At 41.2% G+C, this 25,117-nt stretch overlaps 1 protein-coding gene, 1 non-coding gene and 1 pseudogene across 2 annotated transcripts in view; 1 reads left to right on the top strand and 2 right to left on the bottom strand.

Moving 5' to 3' along the window:
- Positions 1 to 2,560, bottom strand: part of CUNH6orf62 (chromosome unknown C6orf62 homolog) — a 13,943-nt gene extending 11,383 nt beyond the window's left edge. Inside the window, exon 1 of the mRNA XM_007454506.1 lies at positions 1,068 to 2,560. Within this exon, the coding sequence (XP_007454568.1) occupies positions 1,068 to 1,196 (129 nt within the window). The 5' untranslated portion in view covers positions 1,197 to 2,560. The remainder of the gene's footprint in view (positions 1 to 1,067) is intronic.
- Positions 2,561 to 11,009: 8,449 nt separating this feature from the next.
- Positions 11,010 to 11,082, top strand: TRNAW-CCA (transfer RNA tryptophan (anticodon CCA)). The gene has a single exon. It is a non-coding gene; the product is annotated as a tRNA-Trp (tRNA).
- A 13,041-nt stretch (positions 11,083 to 24,123) lies between these two features.
- LOC103090300 (AP-3 complex subunit sigma-1 pseudogene) lies at positions 24,124 to 24,663 on the bottom strand (annotated as a pseudogene).
- Between the last annotated feature and the right edge of the window lie 454 nt (positions 24,664 to 25,117).

Raw genomic sequence — 25,117 nt, 5'->3', positions numbered from 1 at the left:
CCGTATGTGGGCCTCTCACTGTTGTGGCCTCTCCCATTGTGGAGCACAGGCTCCGGACGAGCAGGCTCAACGGCCATGGCTCACGGGCCCAGCCGCTCCACAGCACGTGGGATCCTCCCAGACCGGGGCACGAACCCGTATCCCCTGCATCGGCAGGCGGACTCTCAACCACTGCGCCACCAGGGAAGCCCAAAACAAACCACTTTTAAAAGCACTTTAAAATGCTATACTCTAGCAGCTAAGAGCATTCTTAAATACTGAATACTAGTATCTTTAATAGTGGGGTAAAAACGTGGGAAAATTAAAGGGATACCATGCTAAGACGATGTTTCTGATGTGAAATTAGCTCATAATTTAAGCACAAAATCAAAGTAGCATTTCCTTAATATTCATAACCTGACCTCATGTCAAAGAGAGATCGATTATCTAAGAAACTGTCCATTATTTTAAGTTGCAAAAAAATACTGCTTTTATCATGTTCTCCTCACAACTCATTATTTGCTATTTAACTGTGGAATTAATTCTGATTAAGACAAAAAAAATTTTAAATTCTTTTGGTCATTCTGAATTTTAATCAACTGCACTTCTAAACACAAATTAAACCTTTACAGTAATCAATTGCTCCTAAGAATTAAAGTGCATTCTATTTCGTTAAATGTACCATGAGAAAAGGTAACGAGTTGATGAACCAGATCGCTTTCAGCATATAAACATTTTGATTCTAATTTACTACTTTCAAACATTCTGTATACTTTAAACAATCTTTAAATTCAGTTATCAAGTTCTCTATGTAACTCCACATAAATGAAATTCATTGTAAAACATAAATGGGTTTTACAATGCTACCCACCCCATGTTAACTAAAAGTGGATCCTAAGAAGCTTTAGAATTAAGTAATACCAAACCAAGAGCACTCAAGCCTTCCATTCATAGTTATACCGCAACTCCTTTGATTGAGATAATTACCCACAAGGGTCAAAGTTAAAGCACACAAATGTAGACTCTTTAACCTAATATACACTTACAAAAATCACTTGTGCTAATTCACATTAAGAACTTTAAATTACCTTCTCCTTGAATACAAAGGCAATATACATCTTGAAGTCAAACTGGTCAGCTAGAGATTCTTTTTTCTTTCTAAGCTGAGCACGTAGTCTGTTCAGAGCTTGTTTCTTCCGGGAGTTTGGGTCCCCCATTTTGAAATACAGGTGGTACTAAAGCCTTTGGAAATTGTCACTAAACTATGGGCACTTTTTCTTAAGACTCAAGTACAACAGAAACAAGTCATTTTTTTCCTGCTAATATGATTGAATAGCTAAAATCACGACTGTAACCCAAAAACTGCACCTTCTGGCAATATTAGCAGACTGTCATATTACAGGGTCAAGAAACAAAAGCTGCTGTCCAGTCATGTTTGGACAATAACGTTTGGGGTCAGATGGGAAAAAGGAAGGGAAGGAAGGAAAGAAAGAGGAGAAAATACTTGAACTAACTTTTTGGAAAACACATTTGGCTTAACTGCCAAAATAAAGGTGGGGGAACTGAAAAACCTATTAATAGGATTTAGGTGTGCAATAAAACACAGCTGACATCAGTCCAACCCTTAAAATCCATCCGGATTTTTTCCCTCTTTTCAGAGAAGGGATAATGAAAAGGAATGGGGAGGGGGACTGTGATCCTTGCTTTCTGAATGTCAAAAAAAAAAAAAAGGAAAGGGGAAAAAAAAGCCACCAAAATAACCCCCCAAAACAGGGTAGGTGAATGAAACTGAAATACCCAATTGGATTTTACCCAGCCAGATCCATGGCTGTAGTACCTAATTAATTCTTAGTTATTTCAGATTTCACTATTGCTATATATTGTCAGTGCGTGTTATTGATTACACTTGGTGGTGAGCAAAGAGAAAAGTGCAAAATCGGTTGAGAAGGAAGGGGAGAGGTACAGGGTTTCCCTGCAATCAACTACAGTGTATACCGGGGGCGGGCAGCTGTTGCCCAAAGGAGCCATAAGAAAAAACAGCGGAGTCATTACCAACTTCCCCATCACCCACATTTTCACCCTCAGGCGGCTGCTAATGCTGCTGCCAAGGAGAATCATGATGGCACAGGGAAAGGGGGTACAGAATACGATACAATAATGACTTCAGCTCTGTGGTTAGACCTGATTAATGCCCGGGATCCCAACACCCCAAGTCCTGCAATGAGTCCTACATTCCCCAAGGGAGCCTTCCCTATGAATCTGCCCCCGTGCAAGACCGTGGGGAGTGCGACTTATCTTCTTGTGAGCATTGCTGAGGCAAAGGTGGCGGGCTCTTCTCCCAAATACCAGGCAGTGCCTGGGGACCACCGGCCTTCCACCCCCCAGGTCCCACCCCCACCCTTTGCCTTCAGCGGCAGCGACTCACTCGCACCACGGGAGACACTGGATCACTCGGGTTTTCACTCATTTCATCGTGGAAACAATCCCCGCCCGGGTAGAGGAGGCGGGAGAGGGTAAATGGGAAGGATCAGTGGGAAGAAAAGAAAATAGTTGCGTTAATATTAATTATTTTTTAAAGTATGCCCACCCCACCCCCCCCCTAAGAAAAAAAAATTAAGTTCCCGGATTCCGCTCTCACGTTGAACAGACCATGTTTCCCGAGTTTGAATTGCTTAGGGCGGGGTCGTTAGTTGGTTTCCCAAAGGGGTAGAGGGTGGACTCGAGGCAGCTGGGGCGGGGGTGGGTGACGGGGAAGTCCCCTCCCTGTCCCCACAGAGACCGGGACTCACTGACCGACTCTCGGGTGGGGTTCGGGCCCTCTAGCCGCAGCCCGCGGGCGGAGCGGTGGCGGCGGCGGAAGAGGAGGCGGCGGCGGGGGCGCTGCTCGCAGCACGGGCAGGAGCCATGTCAAGAGAAAACCACCAGCCAACTGAGCCCCTCCATCCCCGCTGCACTGCGCACTGTGACCGGGCCGCCCGCGCTGCTGCCGCCGCTCAGCCCCCACCTGGGACCCATAGTCTGGCTCGGCGCCCCGGGCGGCGGCGGACTGGAAGGACGCGGGTACGGCGGCGACGGCGAGAGAAAGAGAGGAGAAGGAGAAACGAGGAGGAAGAGGGGAGTCGGATTTGTACTGGCGGCGGAGGGGGAAGGGAGGAAGGGGAGGGGAGCCCTGCGCTAAGGGGGGGGGTTCTGTCAGCGAAGTAAACCCCCCAAAATAAAGTTATTTCAGTTCAAGCATCTGCTCTGGAGTCTTTCTTCTCCGCACGGGTCGAGTTCCGGCTCTCGGAAAGAAGGTCGAGGAGACCAGGAGGGGAGAGATGCTGAAGCGGAGGGTGGGCTTCCGCGGTGGCACAGCTCGGTTCCCCCCCCACCGGTGGCTGCGGAAGCGGCAGCGGCGGCGGCGACCTCGGCGCCTCCCGGATCCGGGGCAGAGTCGCGTTTGAGAAGAGAAGCAAGAACAAACAACTTAAAATGGCAGCGACGGCCGCTGCGTCACCCGCCCCTCACCGGCACCGCCCCGAACTCTCTGCGGCTGCGCACCCCGCCGGCCGCCACCATCCGCGCAGAAGCGAAGAGGGAGAAAAAACTGGAAGGGGGGGGGAAGGTTTACGTGGTTGTCAAAGGAGGGAGGAAAGAAGAGCTGGAGCAGAGGGTGTGAGCAAGCTTTTAAAAGGGTGACACTTTGAGCTTAAGCTTCTTAGTTAACATTCCCGTCTCAAAGGGAAGTTTGAGGATAGACACTCCCCTCTTGTCCAGTATGGAGTTTCCATAGGGCGTGGAAAGGGCCGACCCATTCTCCCTCCGCCCCCTCTGTCGGGAGGTCCCGGGCTCCAGAGTTGGCCCCTCGCCCCTCCCGCTCTGTCGTCAAAAAGCCACGCCCTTATGCCCTCCCAAACGAAGCACCAGGATGGATTCACTCTTCCCTGGGCTGGTCCGCCTCTTAGACTCCGCCGGGTCGCGGGACGGGGCGGAGCTGGTGGGCAGAGAGTAAGCCAAGGTGAAGGAGGCGGAGTGAGGGAGGAAAAGGGAAGTGTGTGTCGGAAGAGGAGGCGAAGACTCTCGTTTCAGTTCGTTGTGGTTTTATTTCTAAACCACTGATTGGTAGTCCTTCTGGTCTGCCCCGCGGTATCTTGCAGCTGAAAATTCATTTCCAATACCTGGAATTTAAACAGCGTGCAGCAGTAAGTGGCTCACGTTGGTCGCACATGGCTCTCTGTCCCCACCTCGCCATGTGCGCAGGGAGGGAGGGCGGCCTTCAAGCTCCGAAGAAGGTGAGAGACGCCGCCGTTGGAGCGTTGCTGCTGTGGCTTAGCAGAAAAACTGCCGAACCTGCCCCTTGGATCATTTTAACCCTACTTTGAGAACACAGTTTCTTTCTTTTTTTTTGAGATTTTGAATTTTATTTTATTTTTTTATACAGCAGGTTCTTATTCATCAGTTTTCGACACATCAGCGAATACATGTCAATCTCAATCGACCAGTTCACACACACCCCCACGGCTTCCCCCGCCTTGGTGTCCATACGTTTGGAGAACACAATTTCTAGTGGCGATCCGTCAATCAGGACCTTAGACCTAGGACCTGTCCCTTAGGTGGTTCTCTGTCTTCCTCAAAATATGAAGAGGGTACTGTGGGACGGACCCACACATCCAAATCACAGGTCTTTGGCACCAAAAAGCAATGAGTCCCACTTTTCAGAGCTCCAGTGTGCCTATAAAAACTCAGTTATATAAATAAGTAATCAGCAAAGGCCAACACTCAACAAAAGCAAAGCCTACATAATCCTTTATGAGCTACTCTCTGTGATGAAATTTTAGAACTCTATTGGGTCCCCAAATTACTGCTCTTCACTTGGTAAAATCAAAATAGATTACCTGTAATGACATATTTTTCACCCAGGAGTTAAAAGAATAATTGCAACCCACCCTTCAAAATAAATTGTTCAGAACTAAAAGATGAGATTCCTGAGGTTTCCAAATTATTGTTAACCTTGAAAGATAAATCTAGCATTTTCCTAGTGCTTCCCTGATTGATTTTCACAATCACATAATGATAACTATGCAGAAAACTCAAAGGGTAAAATTGAGGATTTCAGGTAGTTTAGGACATTGGTTTTTAAAAAAGATATTAAAAAATAGTAATGGTTCATGTCTTCTTGATCTGGCCCTAATTTGTATCCAAGATCATCTCCTTGGAAGAGTTTTTTTTTTTAAAGTAGCTTTATTAGAAATAAAATTCACACACCACAGAATTTACCTATTTAAAGTGTACAATTCAATGGATTTTAGTATATTCACAGAGTTGTGCAACCATCACCAGAATTTGAGAACATTTTCAACACCCAAACAAGAAACCCCATGCCCAGTAGCAGTCACTCCACTTCTGCCTCTTCCCAGCCCAACCACTAATCTATGTTCTGTCTCTATAGATTTTCCTTTTTTGGACATTTCATATAAATGGAATCATACAATGCATGGTCCTTTACTTAGCCTAATGTTTTCAAGGTTCATCTGTGTTGTAGCATGTTTCAGTACTTAACTCTTTTTTATTGCTGAATAACATCCCATTGAATGGCTATTCCATATGTTGTTGATCCATTCATCAGCTGATAGAACTTTTAGGTTGTTTCTGCTTTTTGGCTATTAAGAATAATGCTGCTGGGACTTCCCTGGTGGCGCAGTGGTTAAGAATCCGCCTGCCAGTGCAGAGGACACGGGTTCAAACCCTGGTCCGGGAAGATCCCACATGCCGCGGAGCAACTAAGCCTGTGTGCCACAACTACTGAGCCTGCACGCTAGAGCCCACGAGCCTGAGCCCGCATGCCACAACTACTGCAGCCCGCGTGCCTAGAGCCCGTGCTCCGTAACAAGAGAAGCCACCACAATGAGAAGCCCTCACACAGCAAATAAAGAGTAGCCCCCGCTCGCCGCAACTAGAGAAAGCCCGCGTGCAGCAACGAAGACCCAACACAGCCAAAACATACACACATACATACATACATACATACATACGTACATAAATAATTAAAAAGAATAATGCTGCTATGAGCATTTCTGTAAATGTTTTTGTGTAGACTTCTGTTTTCAGTTCTCTTGGATGAAATTACGGGGCAAATGTTAACTCTATCTTTAACCATCTGAGAAACTGCCAGACTGTTTTTACAAAGTGTTGGCATCATTTTACATTTTAGTCAGAAGTGTATAGGGACTCTAATTTCTCCACATCCTTGTTGTTGTCTGCCTTTTTGATTATAGTCATCCTAGTGGGTGTGAAGTGGGTATCTGACATTGGTTTTGATTTGCCTTTCTGTAATGATTAATGGTGTTGAACATCTTTTCATGTGCTTTTGGCTGTTCTATCTTCTTTGGAGAAATTTCTATTCAGAGATTTTGTCCATTTTTTTGGAGTTGATCTACTTGTCTTTTTATTATTGAGATGCAGAAGTTCTTTATTCTAGATACAAGTCCCTTATCAAATATATGATTTGCAAATATTTGCTCCCATTCTATGGGTTGTGGGTTTTCCCTTTCTTGGTGGTGGTCTTTGCAACACAAAGTTTTAAATTTTGTTCAAGTTAATTTTATCTGTTTTTTCTTTTGTTACTTGTGCTTTTGGTGCCTTAGCTATGAAACCACTGAAAACTTTTTACACTGCTATAATAATCGTGAAAAAGCAGGATGGAGCAGATGTTGAGGTAAAAAATGAAGTTTTCAGTTTCAGCTCCTATGAAATAGAATTGGAGACACCTGGTCACAAGCTGAAGAAATCCTAAGACACTGTGTGCTGTGGGTCTGTGTCAGGTCTCAGTGACACGAGCCAAGGAACAGCAGCAATGTTCCCTGGAGGAAGAAAACACTTCTAGCTCAGTTTTCTCTATAACTACAATTACGGCCAGTAAGCATACTAGCTGTTTCAGGAATTCTCAAATATTTTGTCTCCCTTCATTAATGCTGTTAAGTTTATCAGACATGGGCCTTGATTTTGGTCATATGTATGACTTACAGTTTAATAAGCATGACAAACATCTATACAGAACAAGTTTATGCTTAAGTCAATCCAGGCCTAGAGAACCAGTTCTGAAACTCTCCAGTTTGATCCTAAAAGCAGCAGCACCAGAGCCTGGTCTCCAGATTTCAACCTTACAGGTGTACCATCTAAGGTAACTGATAATATGGGGCGATAAAATTCCACAGTCCAAGAGGGTTTATTCACAGCACACACTCTGGCACATACAGCCCTCCCATCCACAGCAGTCACACGGTTACTAAACAAAAATGATATAAAAGGAAAAATTATATTTGTTTTCTGGGCCTTTTCTGGGGTGTGGGGGGAACATAAGGAGATAGTTAATTTCTCCTCTAGGCTTATGCTAATTTCATGTAGGCCCGAACTGTGGAGGTCAGTACTTATTCGCAGCTTGATAGTTGAATATTTCCTGAAGGCCTAAAGCAAGTTACAGGCTTGGAAAATAAGATTTGGCCAGGTAACCAGCATTATCCTAAGTTTGGAACACAGTTAAGAACCAGAGGAATAAGTTGGGGAGCACTCACACCGCACTATGTTTTTTCTTTATTGTTTAACCTCTTCTCCTTCCCCCACTTCCTTTCTTTCTCTCCCCTAACTTTCCTGTTTTCTTCTCTGCTTCTCATGCTTCATGTCTACAGGTATTATCCAAAAATAACTACTTCATGCCCTCCTGTTTATACTTTGGGTTAAAGATGAACAGACTGCTGTCCAGAAGAATCTGCTGATACTATTTGAGAAGGAATTTTTTACCCATTATCTTTGTCTGTTAGTCTCAATTTGTAAAAGAAAAAGTAAATGCCATCAGAAACATTTTAATTTCGTTTCCCTTGAACCCTGGCTCCCACTGACTTTTGCTTCTTCACTATTAACTTCACTTCAAAGATCTTTCTTGATTCCCTGTCGCTCCCCAAATTCCAAATGCTATTACTAACTATTCCATTTAATGTATATAGGAAGGTTATAGCAGTCAACTGGAAAAATCTGGCTTCTAACACTTTTATTAGAAATACATGATCACCATTAGAAATAAAGTATTATAAAGAGTTTGCTCCAATCCCACTACTGGGCATATACCCTGCCCCGAGAAAACCATAATTCAAAAGGACACATGTACCCCAATGTTCATTGCAGCACTATTTACAATAGCCAGGACACGGGAACAACCTAAATGTCCAACGACAGATGAATGGATAAAGAAGATGTGGTACATATATACAATGGAATATTACTCAGCCATAAAAAGGAATGAAATTGGGTCATTTGTAGAGATGTGGATGGACCTACAGTCTGCCATACAGAGTAAAGTAAGCCAGAAAGAGAAGAACAAATGTCGTATATTAACGCATATATGTGGAATCTAAAAAATGGTACAGATGAACCTATTTGTAGGGCAGGAATAGAGATGTAGATGTAGAGAACAGACATGTGGACACGGAGGGAAGGGGAGGGTGGGACAAATTGGGAGATTAGGTTTGACGTAAATACACTACCATGTGTAAAATAGATAGCTAGTGGGAACCTGCTGTATAGCACAGGGAGCTCAGCCTGGTGCTGTGTGACGACTTAGATGGGTGGGATGCAGGGGTGGGGTGGGAGGGAGGTCCAAGAGGGAGGGGATATATGTATACACATAGCTGATTCACTTCATTGTACAGCAGAAATTAATACAACATTGTAAAGCAATTTTACTCCAATAAAAAAAAAAAAAGTTTGCTCCATTCATTCTACCCAATTCTTTTACAAAGAACTTAAAACAAATTGACCAGTTAACATATCAAGGAAAACTTAAATATTTGGGGAATTTTTTCCCTTCTTTCCCAGAACACATTTCACCCTTTATTCCACAAAGATTAAGGTGTTGAAAAGCAAATGGGGAAGATAACATATAAGTATAATAATTTCCTTCACAGGATAATTCCACCTATCTATATTCACACAAGTATACTCTAATTATTAAAGTACATAAATTCTTTGTCTAGTAATAAAATTAAAAATGTGTGTATATGGGCTTCCCTGGTGGCGCAGTGGTTCAGAGTCCGCCTGCCGATGCAGGGCTAGCAGGTTCGCGCCCCGGTCTGGGAAGATCCCACATGACGCGGAGCGGCTGTGCTCGTGAGCCATGGCCGCTGAGCCTGCGCGTCCGGAGCTTGTGCTCCGCAACAGGAGAGGCCACAACAGTGGGAGGCCCGCGTACCGCAAAAAAAAAAAAAAAAAAAAAAAAATGTGTGTATATAAAGTTCTATGTACATATATATATATAAGCATATAGAGTACCAATACACTTTTTCATTTGAACCTTGCATTAATTATTTCTTCGTAACCAATTATGCCAAAACTTGGTGGTTTAAAACAACACATTTACTATCTCATAATTTCCATGGATCAGGATTCAGGAGTAGCTTAACTGGGTGATCTGGGCTCAGAGTCACTCATGAGGTTGCAGTCAAGATGTTGGCCAAGGCTGCAGTCATCTGAAGGCTTGACTCACATGACTTGGCAGGAGGCCACAGTTTCTTACCACATGGGCTTCTCCATAGGGCTTCTTGAGTGTCCTCAGAACATGGTGGTAGCTGGCCTCCTCCAGAGTGATCTCAGAGAGGGGGAGATGGAGGTGACAGTGTCTTTCATGACATAGGCTTGGAAGCTACACTGCATCACTTCCACATTGGTCATACAAGTCAGCCCTTATTCAGTGCGAGAAGGAAACGCACAAGGGTGTGAACACCAAGAGATGGGGATCATCTGGGCTATCTTGGAGGCTGGCTATTATAAACATCATTTGCGTTGTGCACAAAACAGATAGTGGCCGCATAAGGGCCCTTATCAAAGACCTCTAGGTCTATCACAGGCAAGACAGACTAGGTCAGAGGTCAGCAAACCTTTTCTTAAAGAGTAATAGTAAATATTTTTGACTTGAAGGCCACACAGTCTCTGTTGCAACTATTCAACTCAGCTGTAACACGAGAGCAGCCATAGACAATACATAAACAAATGTGCATCACTGTGTTCCAATAAAATTTTACCAAAACAGCTGGCCTGCAGGCTGTAGTTTGCTTGACCCTGGACAGCAATAATTTATACTCAGTGGCTTTAAACAACAAAGGTTTATCTGTCACACTATGTTTCCATCACAGGTCTTCAGAGAGACTGTTCATTATGGACTTTTAAGAATTCAGAATTATGGAGCATCACATGCTTCCATGACCACTGAAGCAGAAAACCGGAATATGGCAAATCCCTCACTGGCTTTTAAAGCTTCCACCTGGAAGTGACATCACTCCCACTCTCATTTCTTTGGCCAAAGTAAGTTGCATGGCTACCCCTAACTTCATGGGATCAAGGCAGTACAAACCTACCATGTGCCCAGAAGGTTGGTGAAGCTGATATGTTTGGTAAACAGCACTTATAACTAATCCTCTTGCTCTTGTTCCACCACTAGACCTCTTTCCTTTTTAATTGAAAATGACACTGTTAGCAATGTTGTGAGAACCCACTGTTAGAAATGTTGTGGAATTCTAGACTGTAAAATGCAAAATGTATTTTTAAATCACCTTTTGTTACTTTGGTTTTTTTCCAAACCACTCTTGCCTCTGTTGATTCAACTCTGGTGGATCATTCTATCTCCATTGCTTTCAGCAAACATTTATGCTATGTAACTTGTTTTTTTCCTTAGTGGAGAAGAATAAGCATTTCTTCTGCCCCGAATGGAGTGTCCCCAGTTCAGCTTCCAATTCAAAGACAGGTCTCCTACTGTTTCCAGAAAGAAAGGAAGAAAAAAAGCTGTCATCTGCCTCCTTTCTTGCAAATAGTAGGGAAGTTATTACAAATACTTACTGAATATCTACTACACATGCATACTATGCTACGTGTTTTGAAGGACAGAAAAAAAAAAAAAAAAAACCTGTTCCCAAAGAGTTTTTAATAGTTACCAACATAATAATAAATATCTGAAACAAGAATGAGCAATACTAGTCTGTATAATTAAGAGCTGAATTGTGGGGACTTCCCTGGTGGTCCAGTGGTTAAGACTCCATGCTCCCAATGCAGGGGGCCCGGGTTCGATCCCTGGCCAGGGAACTAGATCCCACATGCCACAGTGAAGATCCTGTGTGCCGCAACTAAGACCTGGCGCGGCCAAATAAATAAATATTTTTTTAAAAAAGAGCTGAATTGTGAATGACAGGTACTGAGTTGGATAGTAGTAAGATGAAAGGGATGTCAATGAAAGCTGGATTAAACAAATGGGATTCATGGAGGAAGTGTGCTCAAGTTAGCGTCAAAAGTTGCGAAAAAATTTCTTTAGGCTTAGGTGGAAGAAGAGGGCGAAGAGAAGAAGGAAATATCTGGAAAAGAAACAATAACTGAGGGCAAGAAGGTAGCTACTAGTCTGGTATATCCATGAGACAGTAAATGTAACAACCTAAATATAGTGGAAGATGCCCATTTAGAAAGAGCAGGAAATAATTTTTAAAAGATAGAAGATTAGGTTCAAAACAGCAGTCTAAGCAAAAACTTTTGCCTCCCCTCCCTTACAATACACAATTTAAAAGAGCAGTAAATAATGTTTTAAATGAATAAAGCCATAAAAGCTAAGCGTAATGGGAACAGGACAATAAGCAGACAATAACTTTCATTAAATACTGATGAACTAATGCTAAGGTGAGTGGTAGCCGTCCAGGTAAGCCCTCCTCTCTCTGGCTCCCTAGCCTTTCCTTGTAACTAGAAGCCTCCCTGTTTAGCAAGCTCTGCTCATGAACACAGAATTTTCTGTCAATCTCTTCTGTCTTTCCGGGAAATTAACTAGCACATGGAAAAGTGCTCAAAATCATTAGACATTAGGGAATGAATACTAAAATCAAAATGAAACATCACAACATATTCATCAATATGGCTGAAATTGAAAAGACTGACAACAACAAATGTTGGCAAGGATTGTGGAGCAACTAGAACTCTCGTATATTGTTGGAAGACTATAAAATGGTACGACTCCTTTGCATAAAGATCTGGCAGGTCCTTATAAAATGAAACCTACAGCTATTCTATGACTCAACAATTCCACTCCTAAGTGTCTGTCCAAGAAAGTTGAAAACTATGCCCACAAAAACATGTGTACAAGAATGTGTATAACAGCTTTATTTATAATAGCTGAAAATTGGAAACAGCCCCCGTGTGTCTATCGATAGGGGAATGGATAAACTGTGGTATATTCATTCATACAGTGGAATAGATACAGACTACGATGTAGATGAACATCAAAAACATTATGCAAAAAAAAAAAAATTATGTAGAATAAAATAATTCTTACAAAGAATGAATACTGTATGAATCCATCTACATGAAGTCCTAAAACAGGCATAATTAACCTATGATTGAAAAAAAACCAGAATAACGGTTGTCTCTGCAAGGGGTAGGTACAGGGGTTTATTGGAAAGGGACATGAAGGAACATCATGTTCTGTATCTTGATATGGATTTGGGTTGCAGTGTCAAAACTCATTGAATGCTTTCCTTAAAATTTTTGCCTTTTGTTGTATACAAATTTTAACTCAAATTAAAAAATTATAAACAAATATTGGACTCTGAGTAACGATATACATGCCAAAGTGTTTGGGAGTAAAGTGTAGTAATGTCTGAAGCTGATTTTGAAATGCCTAAGAAATAAGATGGATCAATAGATGAATAGAGGGATGAATAATGGATAGATATTTGATAATGTAAATGTAACAATCGTAGAATCTAGGTGATAGACATATGGGTGTTCACATAAAATGCTTTCAATTTTTCTGTACTTTTGAATTTTTTCATAATAAACTCTGGGGAAAAAGAAAACAATGAAATATTCCTTTAGACATTTTGGAAGAAAATTATCATAAACCTAGAATTTTATGTACAGTTAAACTATCAATCAAGCTATTGATAAAGCTATTTTCAGCTTTGCAAGGAATAATGTGATTTTCATCTATCAAGGATCTCTTAGGGCACCATCCTTCCCCATTCTTATTCCCTGTGGTTTAGGTACGGTCATTTCACCTCTCATACTAGGGGTGGGCATGTGACCCAGGTTAGGCCGAGCAAGCTTTGTTCATTCCCATGACCACAGTGATTGGTTCAGAGATGAGCCAAACAAGGTCTATCTGAGACTTCCTTAAGTATTTTGCTGGAACTATCGGCAAAGTCATTTGTATTTTTTCTTGGATCATAATCTATGAAGAGGATGAGCCTAGAGAGATGCCAGAACGTATCTTTGCTGGCACGTGAGGTAAGCTTGCTTGGGAATGAAGCCAACATAGAGGAAAACAAACCCATAGTGTTGGAGAGAAACAAGGCAGTGATGACATTGTTTGAGCTCCTGGGTTCATTTTGGACCATAATTCCCTCTTTCTTCAAAGTAGTTAGGGTGGGAAAAACATTAATGATATACTGAGCAAGTCATATTTTTCCCTTATAGTGGGTTGAATAGTGTCCCCTGAAACTTCATGTCCACATGGAACCTCAAAATGTGACCTTCTGGCCCTCAGAGCTCATGAGAGTATCAACATGGCCTCCATGGGCTGGAAGCTTCAAGATATATTTAATGGGAATAAATGTAAAATCTCATATTTAGGTTTTTTTTAAAATCAATTGCATAAGTGCAATTAAAGACTCAGAATGGTATTAAGTCTTAAAATAAAAGATAAAGACTTTAGTTCATCACAAGCTTGGTACAACAGTGGATGCAGATACTTTAAAATAGTCCCCAAACTTAGTTTGCATTAAAGGAAACATTGCATGGCTGATGGGAAGTAACCACATCTCCCTGGGCAGGATAGCATGTCACCTCTGGGGTATTGTGTTTAGTTTTAGGTACACACTTAGGCATATTGAAGAATTGTACTGTCTAGAAGGCACAGATAAGCTGGGTAGAGTACTAGAAATCAAGTTATTTGAAGAATGATTGAAAGAACTGGGGCATTTCTTAGTTGATGGGAGGATAGCTCAGAGGCAGCAGAGTAGCCATCTTCAAACACGTGAAGGGCTGTTGCATGAAAGGGAAACTAGTCTTGGTTTATTTTACTCCAAACAGAAGCTTTAAGTTCATCAGAAGACAAGAACATTCACTCCAGATTCTTCGACAGTGTTGAGAAATCAACACTTTAATGGTAGGATGGAAAAATCCTGTTGGGGGTTGATGGTCAAAAAGCCAATTATAATTATCCAGCCTTCATGTTCTCTTTTGGGAATGTGTAGGGGAGGAATAACTGCTTTCATTATTTAACTACCAATTATTTTCTCAAGCCCGGGATGTGACTACAGGTTTTGACCTGAATTTTTGTCCCTTTGTGGAAAGAGAAGAAAACCTGTAAGGGAATACAGATCTAACCCTAAAAAAATGAGAGTTAATGGAGAAAAAGAAGACTGGAATATGGATCCTCAATCAAGAATACATTGCAAATCTGGAAGTTGCACCAGTCAACATGCTAGATACTATGATTTAGCTGAACTCAAATGCACATTCTGTCTTTTTTTTCTGGTACTTATTGTTGCCTTATGCATTTTCTTGGTAACCTGGCAAATATTTCTTTTTGTGAAACAAAGTGAAAAAAACCACCCTTAAAAAAAAAAAGTGACCTTATTTGGACATAGGGATTTTGCAGATGTAATTAGTTAAGGATCTCAAGATGAAAACATCCTGGATTTAGGGTGGTCCCTAAATCCAATGACTGGTGTCCTTACAAGAAGAGGAGACATACACAGAATCACAAGGAAGAAGCCCATGTGAAGATGGAGGCAGAAACTGAATAATGAAACTACAAGTCAAGGAATGTCAAAGATTGCTCGTTCCACAGAAGCTAGAAAGAAGCAAGAAAGGCTTCTTCCCTAGAGCCCCGAGAGAGCATCCCCTTCCCAAAACCTTGACTTCAGGCTTCCAGAACTATGAGAGAATAAATGTATATTGTTTTAAGCCATCTAGTTTGTGGTAATTTGTTATGGCAGCCCTAGGAGACTAATATACCTTTCAATAGGGAAAAAAATAATAATTAGAAGCTCTAAAAATAATTAGAAAATGTCCAAATGTGAAATGAACTAAATGTGGCAAGAGTTTTGAGCAACTGGTGAAGTGACAGAAAAGAGGACGTATTTGTATGGTTGTTAAGAGCAGTTTATTTTGGATGGCCCAGGGATTGTTAACAGTGGGTCTTTTTTTCCTTTTCCATTTTTAAAATTACATTTGGACCTTTAAGAAACATATACCATCAGTTATACCACTATTCAGTAAAAATCTATTCTAGTTTTTGGAACTCATATGTGTCACAAACTATCTTGCTTCTAGTCTCTAAGAACAGTGGATTTTAAGGAAAAAATGTACTCCTGGCACAGTATTTGGCTCTACATGGAGGCTACATCTGGGAGATGGGCCTGGGATTAGGGCAGAGGACTGTTCCTTTTGATGATTAGCATTTGTATTTCTTACAAACATGAATGGCTTTGACAAAAATACCAAAAGAAAAGATTAGGTGAGTCATTATAACAGAAAATAAAGACTAGGCAAGGAAATTTAGAATTGATTAAGGTCTGAGCATGGCACTGGGAATGGTGGTAAATAAATAGATTTAGACACAATAGGAAAAGTCTAGAAGACTAAATGTCTGGATAGAAGATAATGGAGATAAGTAAAGAGGAGAACAAAGTTTTATGGCCTGGGTGACTATAATGGATGAAATTATGCCCTTCCCCCCACCACACCGCCCCAGCATTCCCAGCACACCTCAGAGTGTGACTGCATCAGGAGATAAATCCTCTAAAGATGTAATTAAGGTTAAATGAGGTCATTAGGGTGAGCGCTAATCCAGTATGACTGGTGTCCTTACAAAAAGAGGGAGAGACCAAAAAAAGAGAGGGAGAGACACGAGGGATGTGTGTGGATAGAGAAAAGACCATATGAAGATACAGCAAGAAGGCAGCCATCAACAAGCCAAGGAGAGAGGCCTAAACTTGTCAATGCCTTAATCTTGGACTCCTAGTCTCCAGAGCTGTAAGAAAATAAATTTCTGCTGTTTGAGCTAACTTAAATTTCTTTCGTTTCTACCAAACAACAGCAGTGACTAAGAAAATGACCGTGCCATGACCACAGGCAGGAAACTGGAAAAAGGAGCCAGTTGGAGAAGGGAGATACGTTCAAATTGCAGTACCAGGGCAATATGCAAGAGTATATAGCAAGAAGCAGCGGGGGACTATGATTTAAGTGAGAAAGTAGCACAGGCCTTTGTTAGCACAGAGGTAATGGCTGTAGGGAAGATGATGTGACCTTGAGTGAAAGAATAAAGTAGTAGGGAGCAAAGCACTGGGGAAAGGGAATATCCCGTGAAGGGGTGGCATGAGGAATCAAAGGCAATAAAAAGAGAAGAAACTGCTAGCAAATAGAAGGGAAGTCAAGGAAGAGAGCATTTGAGGGTAGGAGTAATTGTTTTCTAAAAATGCAATAGAGAGGTCAAGAAAATGAAGAACCGGAGAAGAATAATGGATTTAGCTAAAAAGAGGTCATTGTTGAAATCAGTAAAAGATACCAAGCAGTAGTAATACCCAATAACTAATAGGAGCTTAAGCATGTATAAGAATAAAGAATTAAAGGCTGTTTGAAGCAGTTTATGTAACCCAAGTGTGTGACCTCAAGAAGCTCCTTCTGAATCATTTTCCATTATTGCATTGCCGTTTCCAGTGATCTGGAATTCTATGCCACAAGCTAAAGGTCACTTATGTAATCTGAAGCCGGGAAGATTCTCTGCTAGGAAGATTTTTAGTACAAAGTCAACTCTTCTCTGCTGCAAGTGAAATACCTAAACGTCTGCAAAGGCAAATGGTTAAAAGCTTTGGAGGGGAACATTTTGCTAAGCAAGATTAATCATGACCTCCTTGTACTATAGGCCTGAAGACAGAAATGAAAGTTGCAAGGAAAGATATGAGTCACTCTACAACTCGGTAGCTGGCCTTCATTCAGCAAAGTCATCAGATCTCAGGCTCCTTCCCTCTGCTCTGCCAGCCCTTATTCTTGTTGATTCATGAACACAAGATGGCTCCCACAGCTCCTAACATCACAGGCACATTCAAAGGCAGAAAACAAAGGGTAGTCAGGGTAAAAGGTTGTATCCTCCTGGGGCTACTCTTATCAAGGGAAAAAACTATATTTTCCGGTGCCCTGCAGTAGATGTCCCCTCAAGTCTCATTGGCCATAAAAATGAGTCATATACCAGTGTATTAAAAAATAAAATTGCCTGTCATTCCAGTAAACAACGAATGTTGCCTGTAATCAAGCCATCAGCCACTGCAGTCACCCCAATGGTGCACCCTGAGGAGAATTCAGGATGGAGAAAAACATGATACTGGCCCTAGATAGTTAAGACACACATCTAAGGAATAATTTCAATGAGTCCAAGACTCTTGCATCTTCCCATACACAGACAAGCACTAAAGTCATTAAGTTGAGATTTTTTTTGTGATTAGCAGTAATCTTTTGATGTTTGACGACATGTTTTTTTTTTTTTTTTCTGGGCGAGAGGGTGTTTTTGTTTCCCAAGAAAAAGTCCTGTATACCCTGGCTCCTCCCTTCCCTCTTTGGAACAGTTCCTCAGAGCTATCTGAGAGGCTGTCTCCTGGGCTATATAGTCTTCAGTAAGGTCCCCAATTAAAACATAACTTGAAACTTTTAGGTTGTACATTTTCCTTCAGTCAACTCCTGGCTACTCTTAGATGTAAGGGATGCTGACAAAAGGACACAGAATACCCATGCCAGCTTAGCCAATAGTGACTCATACCATAGGGCTGGGTACATGCTCCAAACCAAAGCAGGGTACAAAAAAACAGGCAAAAGGCAGGGCAATGGCTGTTGGGTAGGCAACAGTGCGTGTCAGAGTTAATTAAGCTCATATACATATACGTTTGGTCTTAACTCTGCATCACATTTTGTAGAACGTTTACTGGATTGGTTGTTTTTTGTTTGTTTCTGGTGTTTTGTTTTGTTACTGTTTAAATCTTTCAATACTCAGACTGTATTTTCTTCTGTGGGTATGGGTGTGGGCTATAAGGAAATACATATTTGCATTTTTACCCCAGCAGTTACCTTTTTTTAAAAAAATTATTTTTTTATTGAAGTAGAGCTGATTTACAATGTTGTATTAGTTTCAGGTGCACAGCAAAGTGATTCAGATATATATATATATATAGATACATATATATATATATATTTTTTTTTTCAGATTCTTTTCCCTTATAGGTTATTAGAAAATATTGAGTATGGTTCCCTGTTCGATACAGTAGGTCCTGTTGGTTAACTACTTTATATATAGTAGTGTATATATGTTAATCCCAAACTCCTAAAGTAATGGTTCTTTATAAATGTAAATTTATGTAATACATTTAATCCTCTACTCCTTAGACAGGACCAATTGACCCCATACTATCAGCACGGATGAAATTATTACCACTTCTTCCTTCTTTCTGCTCTTTTTAGTATTTATCTTTACATTTTAAAACATACTTGTTCCACTACACTTGATTTATCAAATCAAAAAAATGATCTATTTTTATTCCTGGCTATTAAATGATTGAATCAGCACAACTTAATGACTTCCCTCTTTTTGTCACTTTTCATCGCCCAACTATTGTTCATTACAGTATATACTTCCTGTATAGTCAGATGGGAATTGGGATGAATGTAGGCACTGGGGACTTCTAGTGACATATGAGGGAGATTTGCTTGCTTGGGAGATGGGTAAGATAGCTTTTCACTTTGATAATGGAACTAGATATGGCCAGTTCATGAAAGAAGGAGAAGCTTCTGCCCCAAGGTAAAGATATAAAAGTAAAGGTATCTTGTAATCAATATTTTGTGGAACTGGATACAGATCATCTCCAACTTACGATGGTTTGACTTAAGATGGCTTGACTTATTTTTCAAAGTCACAATGGTGTGAAAGTGATATGCATTCAGTGGAAGCCGTCTTTCAAGTTTTGAATTTTGATCTTTTCCTGGGCAAGTGATAAACAGTATGATACTTTCTTGTGATGCTGGGCAGCGGCCGGAGAGCCACCGCTCCCAGTCAGCCACTCAAGCACGACGCTAAACAATTCTGTTTTTCACTTTCAGTACAATAAATAACGAGCTATCCAACACTTTATTATGAACTAGGCTTTGTGTTAGATGATTTTGCCCAACTGTAGGCTAATGTAAGTGTCTGAGCACGTTTAAGGTGGGCCAGGCTAAGCTATGGGGTTCTGTAAGTTGGGTGTATTAAATGCATTTTTGACTTACGATACGTTCAGTTTACGATGGGTTCATCAGGACGTGACACCATTGTAAGTGGAGGAAGACCATAATCAAGGAAAGTCTAGTGGTCAAGAGATAAACAGTTTTTCTTCAGCATCCATCACAGGAGTTAAATCTACGAGAAGGTAGGGTTCCCCTCACGTTCTTGATTTTCTTCTGAATGTCATTAGTAGTTTTGGACCTAATGCCATCAAACCCCAGATAGCAGGGTAAAATGGGGCAGTGACCTTTGTCTCAAGATTAGAATGTGGGTTTGGTTTCACCCTGCTTGTTCATGCAGCTCTTGCAAACTCTGACCTTCTAGGCTCTTCCTAGACCACTCATCTCATGTCTCCTATTCCTGTCTCCTCATTCCTCGGCTGACTTCCTAAAATGGGACCTTTCTATCAGATCACCAGGACCTGCCCAGCCTCTTCAGCCATATATTAGCTCTTCCAGTACTTGACATCTTACCTTTGTACTAGTGTCTGCCAGGCCCCTCCTAGCTAGCCACACTCCTTGTCCTGTCCTCACCAGACCAAGCCTGTCATATGGCTGCTTAAATCCCAGAGTGGCAGTTAGTTGGAAAGTCAAATGAGAACACTGCTCTGAAAACCAAGAGGGAGGTATGTGTGTATGGGGGAAGTTGTCTATAATAGAATTGACAAACTTTTTTTCTAAAGGGCCAGTATATATGCTAGATTTTATCATCGCTGTCACGACTATTCAGCTCTGCCTTTGTAACAGAAAAGCAGCCATAGAGATATTGGTGTGTTCTAATAAAACTTTATTTACAGATGCTAAAAGTCGAATTTCATTTCATGTGTCATGAAATATTCTCCTTTTGGTCTTTTTTTCTTCAATTATTTAGAAGTGTAAAAACCAGGGCTTCCCTGGCGGCGCAGTGGTTGAGAGTCTGCCTGCCAATGCAGGGCACACGGGTTCGTGCCCCGGTCCGAGAAGATCCCACGTGCCGCGGAGCGGCTGGGCCCGTGAGCCATGGCCGCTGAGCCTGCGCGTCCTGAGCCCGTGCTCCGCAGCGGGAGAGGCCACATTGGTGAGAGGCCCGCATACCGCAAAAAAAAAATAAAATAAAAGTGTAAAAACCAGTCTTAATTCATGGGCTTTAAAAATAAGAACAGGCCAGATTTGGCCCATGGGCTACTGTCTGCCAGCTGCCTGGTCTCTAAGACTAAATGCCAAGAACTGTGGCGGGACTGGACACAGGTTCTTTGGGTTAGTTAGTTAGTTAGTTTATTTAATAAGAAGGCATGTGATATCTTTAATGAGCTCTACAAAATTACTTATTCAAAGAGCTCTGTCTCCTGGGTTTTTAGATCTTACCAACTGCCCTGATTTCAGAAATATCTGAATATCAGAAAAAAATGGAAACAGAAGATATGTATGGACATCTGATTCCTTGCAGTTCTTTATTTTTCCTTCCAAATTAACCAGAAATGCAGGAGAAACTGGCCGACAATAACTTTCTTTTGTTCAAATGGTCTCATCCAACTTATTTTGGTCTCAAGAAAGACTATTTCTGGGTATTCTAATATCCCCCAAATTAGATAACTGTTCTTAGTCTGATTGTGCTTTATAGGTTACTTGTTTAGAACTGATAGTCTGAGCTGAATTTTTAAACATAGATTTTACTTCAAAAAGTCCAAAATATTAATTAACAAGCTTTTTATGTATAATTTTCATGATTACAGTAATCATCTGGATAACATTGAGCAAGCCATTATCCTTACATCCTTACACTCATTGTTATAAATATCATCACGTGCTAGCCTTTTCAAAAAATCATAACCTTTTTCTTTTAGAGTAATTTTATATTTACAGAAGAGTCACAAAGACTCTTTTTACTGTTTTATTTACAGAGTTCCCATATTACTCTCAGCCAGTTTCCACCAATGTTAACATTTTATGTTACTGTATTGCAGCTGCCAAAATAAGAAACCAACATTGGTATAATACACTACTATTAAATAAACACTAGACTTCCTGTTTTCACTTGTGCTAGTCTTTTGACATAAAATCCAAGTAAGTTGTTTACAACTGGGCTACCATTTTATAATAAAGCAGGCATAAAAATTAGTAATTAATTTAGTCTCTAGTTAGATTAAAAGTAGATTACAATCACAGGATATGTCTTTTTAACTATTCTTTCTCCTCTCAAGTATTTTAGTAAATTCATAAGAAAGAAGTCACGTCAAGATTATTTTATTATTAAAAAATTCTGATTGGGGTCCTTTAGATATTTGAGAGTATTTAATATGTAATATGGAATGGAAAATAAAAAGGGCAACTGTTTTATTTTATTTTTAATTAATTAATTAATTATATTTTTGGCTGTGTTGGGTCCTCACTGCTGTGCTCGGGCTTTCCCTAGTTGCAGTGAGCGGGGTCTACCCCTCGTTGCGGTGCGCGGGCTTCTCATTGTCATGGCTTCTCTTGTTGTGGAGCACGGGCTACAGGTGTGCAGGCCCCAGTAACCGTGGCACATGGGCCCAGCAGTTGTGGCTCGCGGGCTCTAGAGCGCAGGCTCAGTAGCTGTGGTGCACGGGACCAGTTGCTCCGCGGCATGCGGGATCCTCCCGGACTAGGGCTCGAACCTGTGTCCCCTGCATTGGCAGGTGGACTCTCAACCACTGCACCACCAGGGAAATCCCTGTTTCATTTTTAAAAGCCAACAAAGTCTAAAACCAGTGCATTTGTGACTTCCTAATAACATCATCTGTTTTACTTCTGTTAAATCTGTAGCTGCTACAGTTTTACCATATTTGGTAAATAAAAGGAAACTATCTTGCTTTAAACTAGTTCCTTTTTTTTTTTTTTTTTTTTTTTTTTCCTTGCGTTATGCGGGCCTCTCACTGTTGTGGCCTCTCCCATTTGCGGAGCACAGGCTCCGGACGCGCAGGCTCAGCGGCCATGGCTCACGGGCCCAGCCGCTCCGCGGCATGTGGGATCCTCCCGAAACGGGGCACGAACCCGCGTCTCCTGCATCGGCAGGCGGACTCTCAAGCACTGCGCCACCAGGGAAGCCCAGTTCCTTTTTTTAAAACTTTTTTTTCCAATAGTAAAATATATGCTTATTAATGCCCATCTTACACACTAATTTATCTTCTGCATTTTGTTGATTTAAACATCCAGTTTTCTTATTCTATCTACACACACACACACAACTTACTAAAGGACTCAGCTTGCCTCCTTGTTCTTTACCTGACACATCAGCACTGTGTACTGGTTCTTTTTCTCTCCTAATCTCAAGGTCCACTTTACCTCAGTTTAGGCTTAATTCTCAGCAGACGTGTTGTCTCCTTAATAGCAATGAACTCCTGAATGGAAGATTTACCTATCGTTCAGGTAGCACAGGGACTTGCTTTTCTCTTTTGTTTATGGATTAGCAATCCATTCCCTAATACTTAAAGGATTAGATGCAGTCCTTTCAAGCAAAACAGACCGATTAACCCTGTGAAGCACTAAGACCTGAGATCAAGGTGCACTGTGTGTATTTGGGGTTACCATGTATACTGTGTTAGTGGGGTTTGCAATTGTCCACTTTATGTGTGGAGATGGGGCAGACAGGTCTTTACCATGGATAGATGACATCCCACAACTTTATAATTGAGAAAGATGATATTCTGCCTTATTTGCCATCAAATCTTTTCCCTAAGCCTCTAACATGCAAAATCATTTTTGCTTTTTACCTACATTCCTTCCTCTGCATGGCTTCGGGGTATGGTTTTTCAGTCAACACCCAAAGGCCAGAACATTCTCTTGAGTTCTCCCACACAAAGCAGATTTTCTCCATCTTCTTACTGATGCCTGATATTCCTTTAATAAGCAACAAAATGTTTTAGTGCTTAACTGAAGACAAAGGATGGAGCTGGAGTCATTTAGAATGCCTGGTTCAAGGGGCAAGCAGCAAGCAGAATTGGTGAAGGGTTCTGAGCAGGGACAATTAAAAGCTCAGGAGGAAAGGGAAGAAATAGAAGGAGCAAAAGTGTCACGAAGAATTGCAAATTGTTCAGTTACAAAAAACTATATGCAGAGAGATCAAAAACATGGCTGTTAAATCTGGGTAGAGGGTATACAGGCTTTCACAGTACTAGTCTTTCCATTTTCATGTATAGTTGAAATTTTTCAAAATAAAAAGAGCGTGAGAAATCTGTGGACAGGCCATATACGTGTGTTTGAAAGATTTCTTTCAAAAATATTGGGAGGTATTCAAATACAATGTGAACATAAAATTACAACTGCAAAGTTTTGATTAAACATTCATAGTCACACCTAATGGAATGCAGATCATACTGAGATATGGACTTACTGAATTGTTCACTTGAATTATTTCTCCAGGTACCTTGGCATTTATTTTAACTAAGGGAAAAAGGGTACAACGTCTTCATGCAATACATATTTGGTTCTTTAAATAACAATTGTGACAAACAGCAGAAAGAATTAAGGAATGCTGCACTTGATATCCATTCAAACGCCAACGTTTTGGGTTTTGATAGTTAAAGAAATGTTTCAAACACTTTTTGAAATATTGAATACTACAGTAGCCAATACTAGAGCATGCCTTTGGTGGGCATAGAAATGCAGTTTAGAAAAGGAAAAAAAATATCATACAGGAACTACTCAATTTCTTTAAAAGCACCGAGCAAGGAAAGCAACATTGAACTCCACATACTAATTTTGCACAACTTGTGTATAGTACCTTGGCTTCAATCCAAGAGCAAAAGCTAAGACTCTCCCCTATTTTGGGTGAACAAGTGAATGGTAAACTTAGATGACTTTTCCCTCTGGATTTTACCTGGGAGTAACCTTTTAAATTTTTTATCTGAAAGAAGGCAGGTTTGGCACTTTTATACTTATATCACCACAGTTGACATTTCTTGGATCACAGGAAGATTCTTTTTTTTTTTTTTTTTTTTTTACATCTGATACATACAGTACAGCTTGGAGGTCCTGCTATGCTAGTCTCAGAGATCTTCAGCTTATTTTGTGCATCAATTTATGTAATAATCTCATTCATATTGGTCTCTAATATCATTACTCCCATCACCATTTCTATTCCTGTCTACATGGAAAATTAAAACCAGTTCACAGACACTTTCAAAAACACTTATCTAATGTTTCCAAAATACTTGAATTAGATCTAAAATGCCAAGTTCACTCTCTGAAGAATCCACATGGAAGACAAAATATAATGTTATATAATGTCTACAAGTCAGTTTGTCATTAGATCCTACAATTAATAATCCTCCTTCTAGGAAATTACATTTTCATCTCTCTTAGGTACCAAATGGAAAGTCTCCTGATGAGTTGCTGTTGTGTATCTTTACCGTAGGGCTGGTAGAACTTGGAAAGTTCCCATGTGTATGATTAGGCCACTCAAGCTGGCTGTTCTCTCGCTCTCTGTACATTCCCTGCTCCACCAGCGCCTGCTTCACCTACACCCTACTCACATGACTGATAAGCCAACCCTAAGTCAATTCCCCCTGTAACTGGTAACCTCTCTCTTCCCCCGGAACGAAGACTACTGCCATGTCCTGCCCACCGTCCGCCACACACAGTTGGGGTGTCATTCCAGCACCGTGTGAGATCCCCCTACCCATTAACCACTGATGTCTCTGTCGCTGACTCTCGGCTCTTTCTCAAAGATGGGCAAGTACAGGGCTTGTAGGCCTGCAGGGTGCAGCCCAGCACCATGGGTGCTGAAAATGAGGATCGCCTTTATCTCGCCTGGGCTGAGCAGGGCTGGTCCGGCGGATGCTGAGAGCCAGGGGCTGAGGCAGGCTAGAGAGCCTCTCCTGGGGACTGTGCTGGC

The sequence above is a fragment of the Lipotes vexillifer genome, unplaced genomic scaffold (assembly GCF_000442215.2).
Source record: "Lipotes vexillifer unplaced genomic scaffold, Lipotes_vexillifer_v1.1 scaffold421, whole genome shotgun sequence".
Lineage (NCBI taxonomy): Eukaryota > Metazoa > Chordata > Mammalia > Artiodactyla > Lipotidae > Lipotes > Lipotes vexillifer.
Note: the sequence above shows the minus strand (reverse complement) of the source record. Positions and strands in the feature narration are given on the sequence as shown.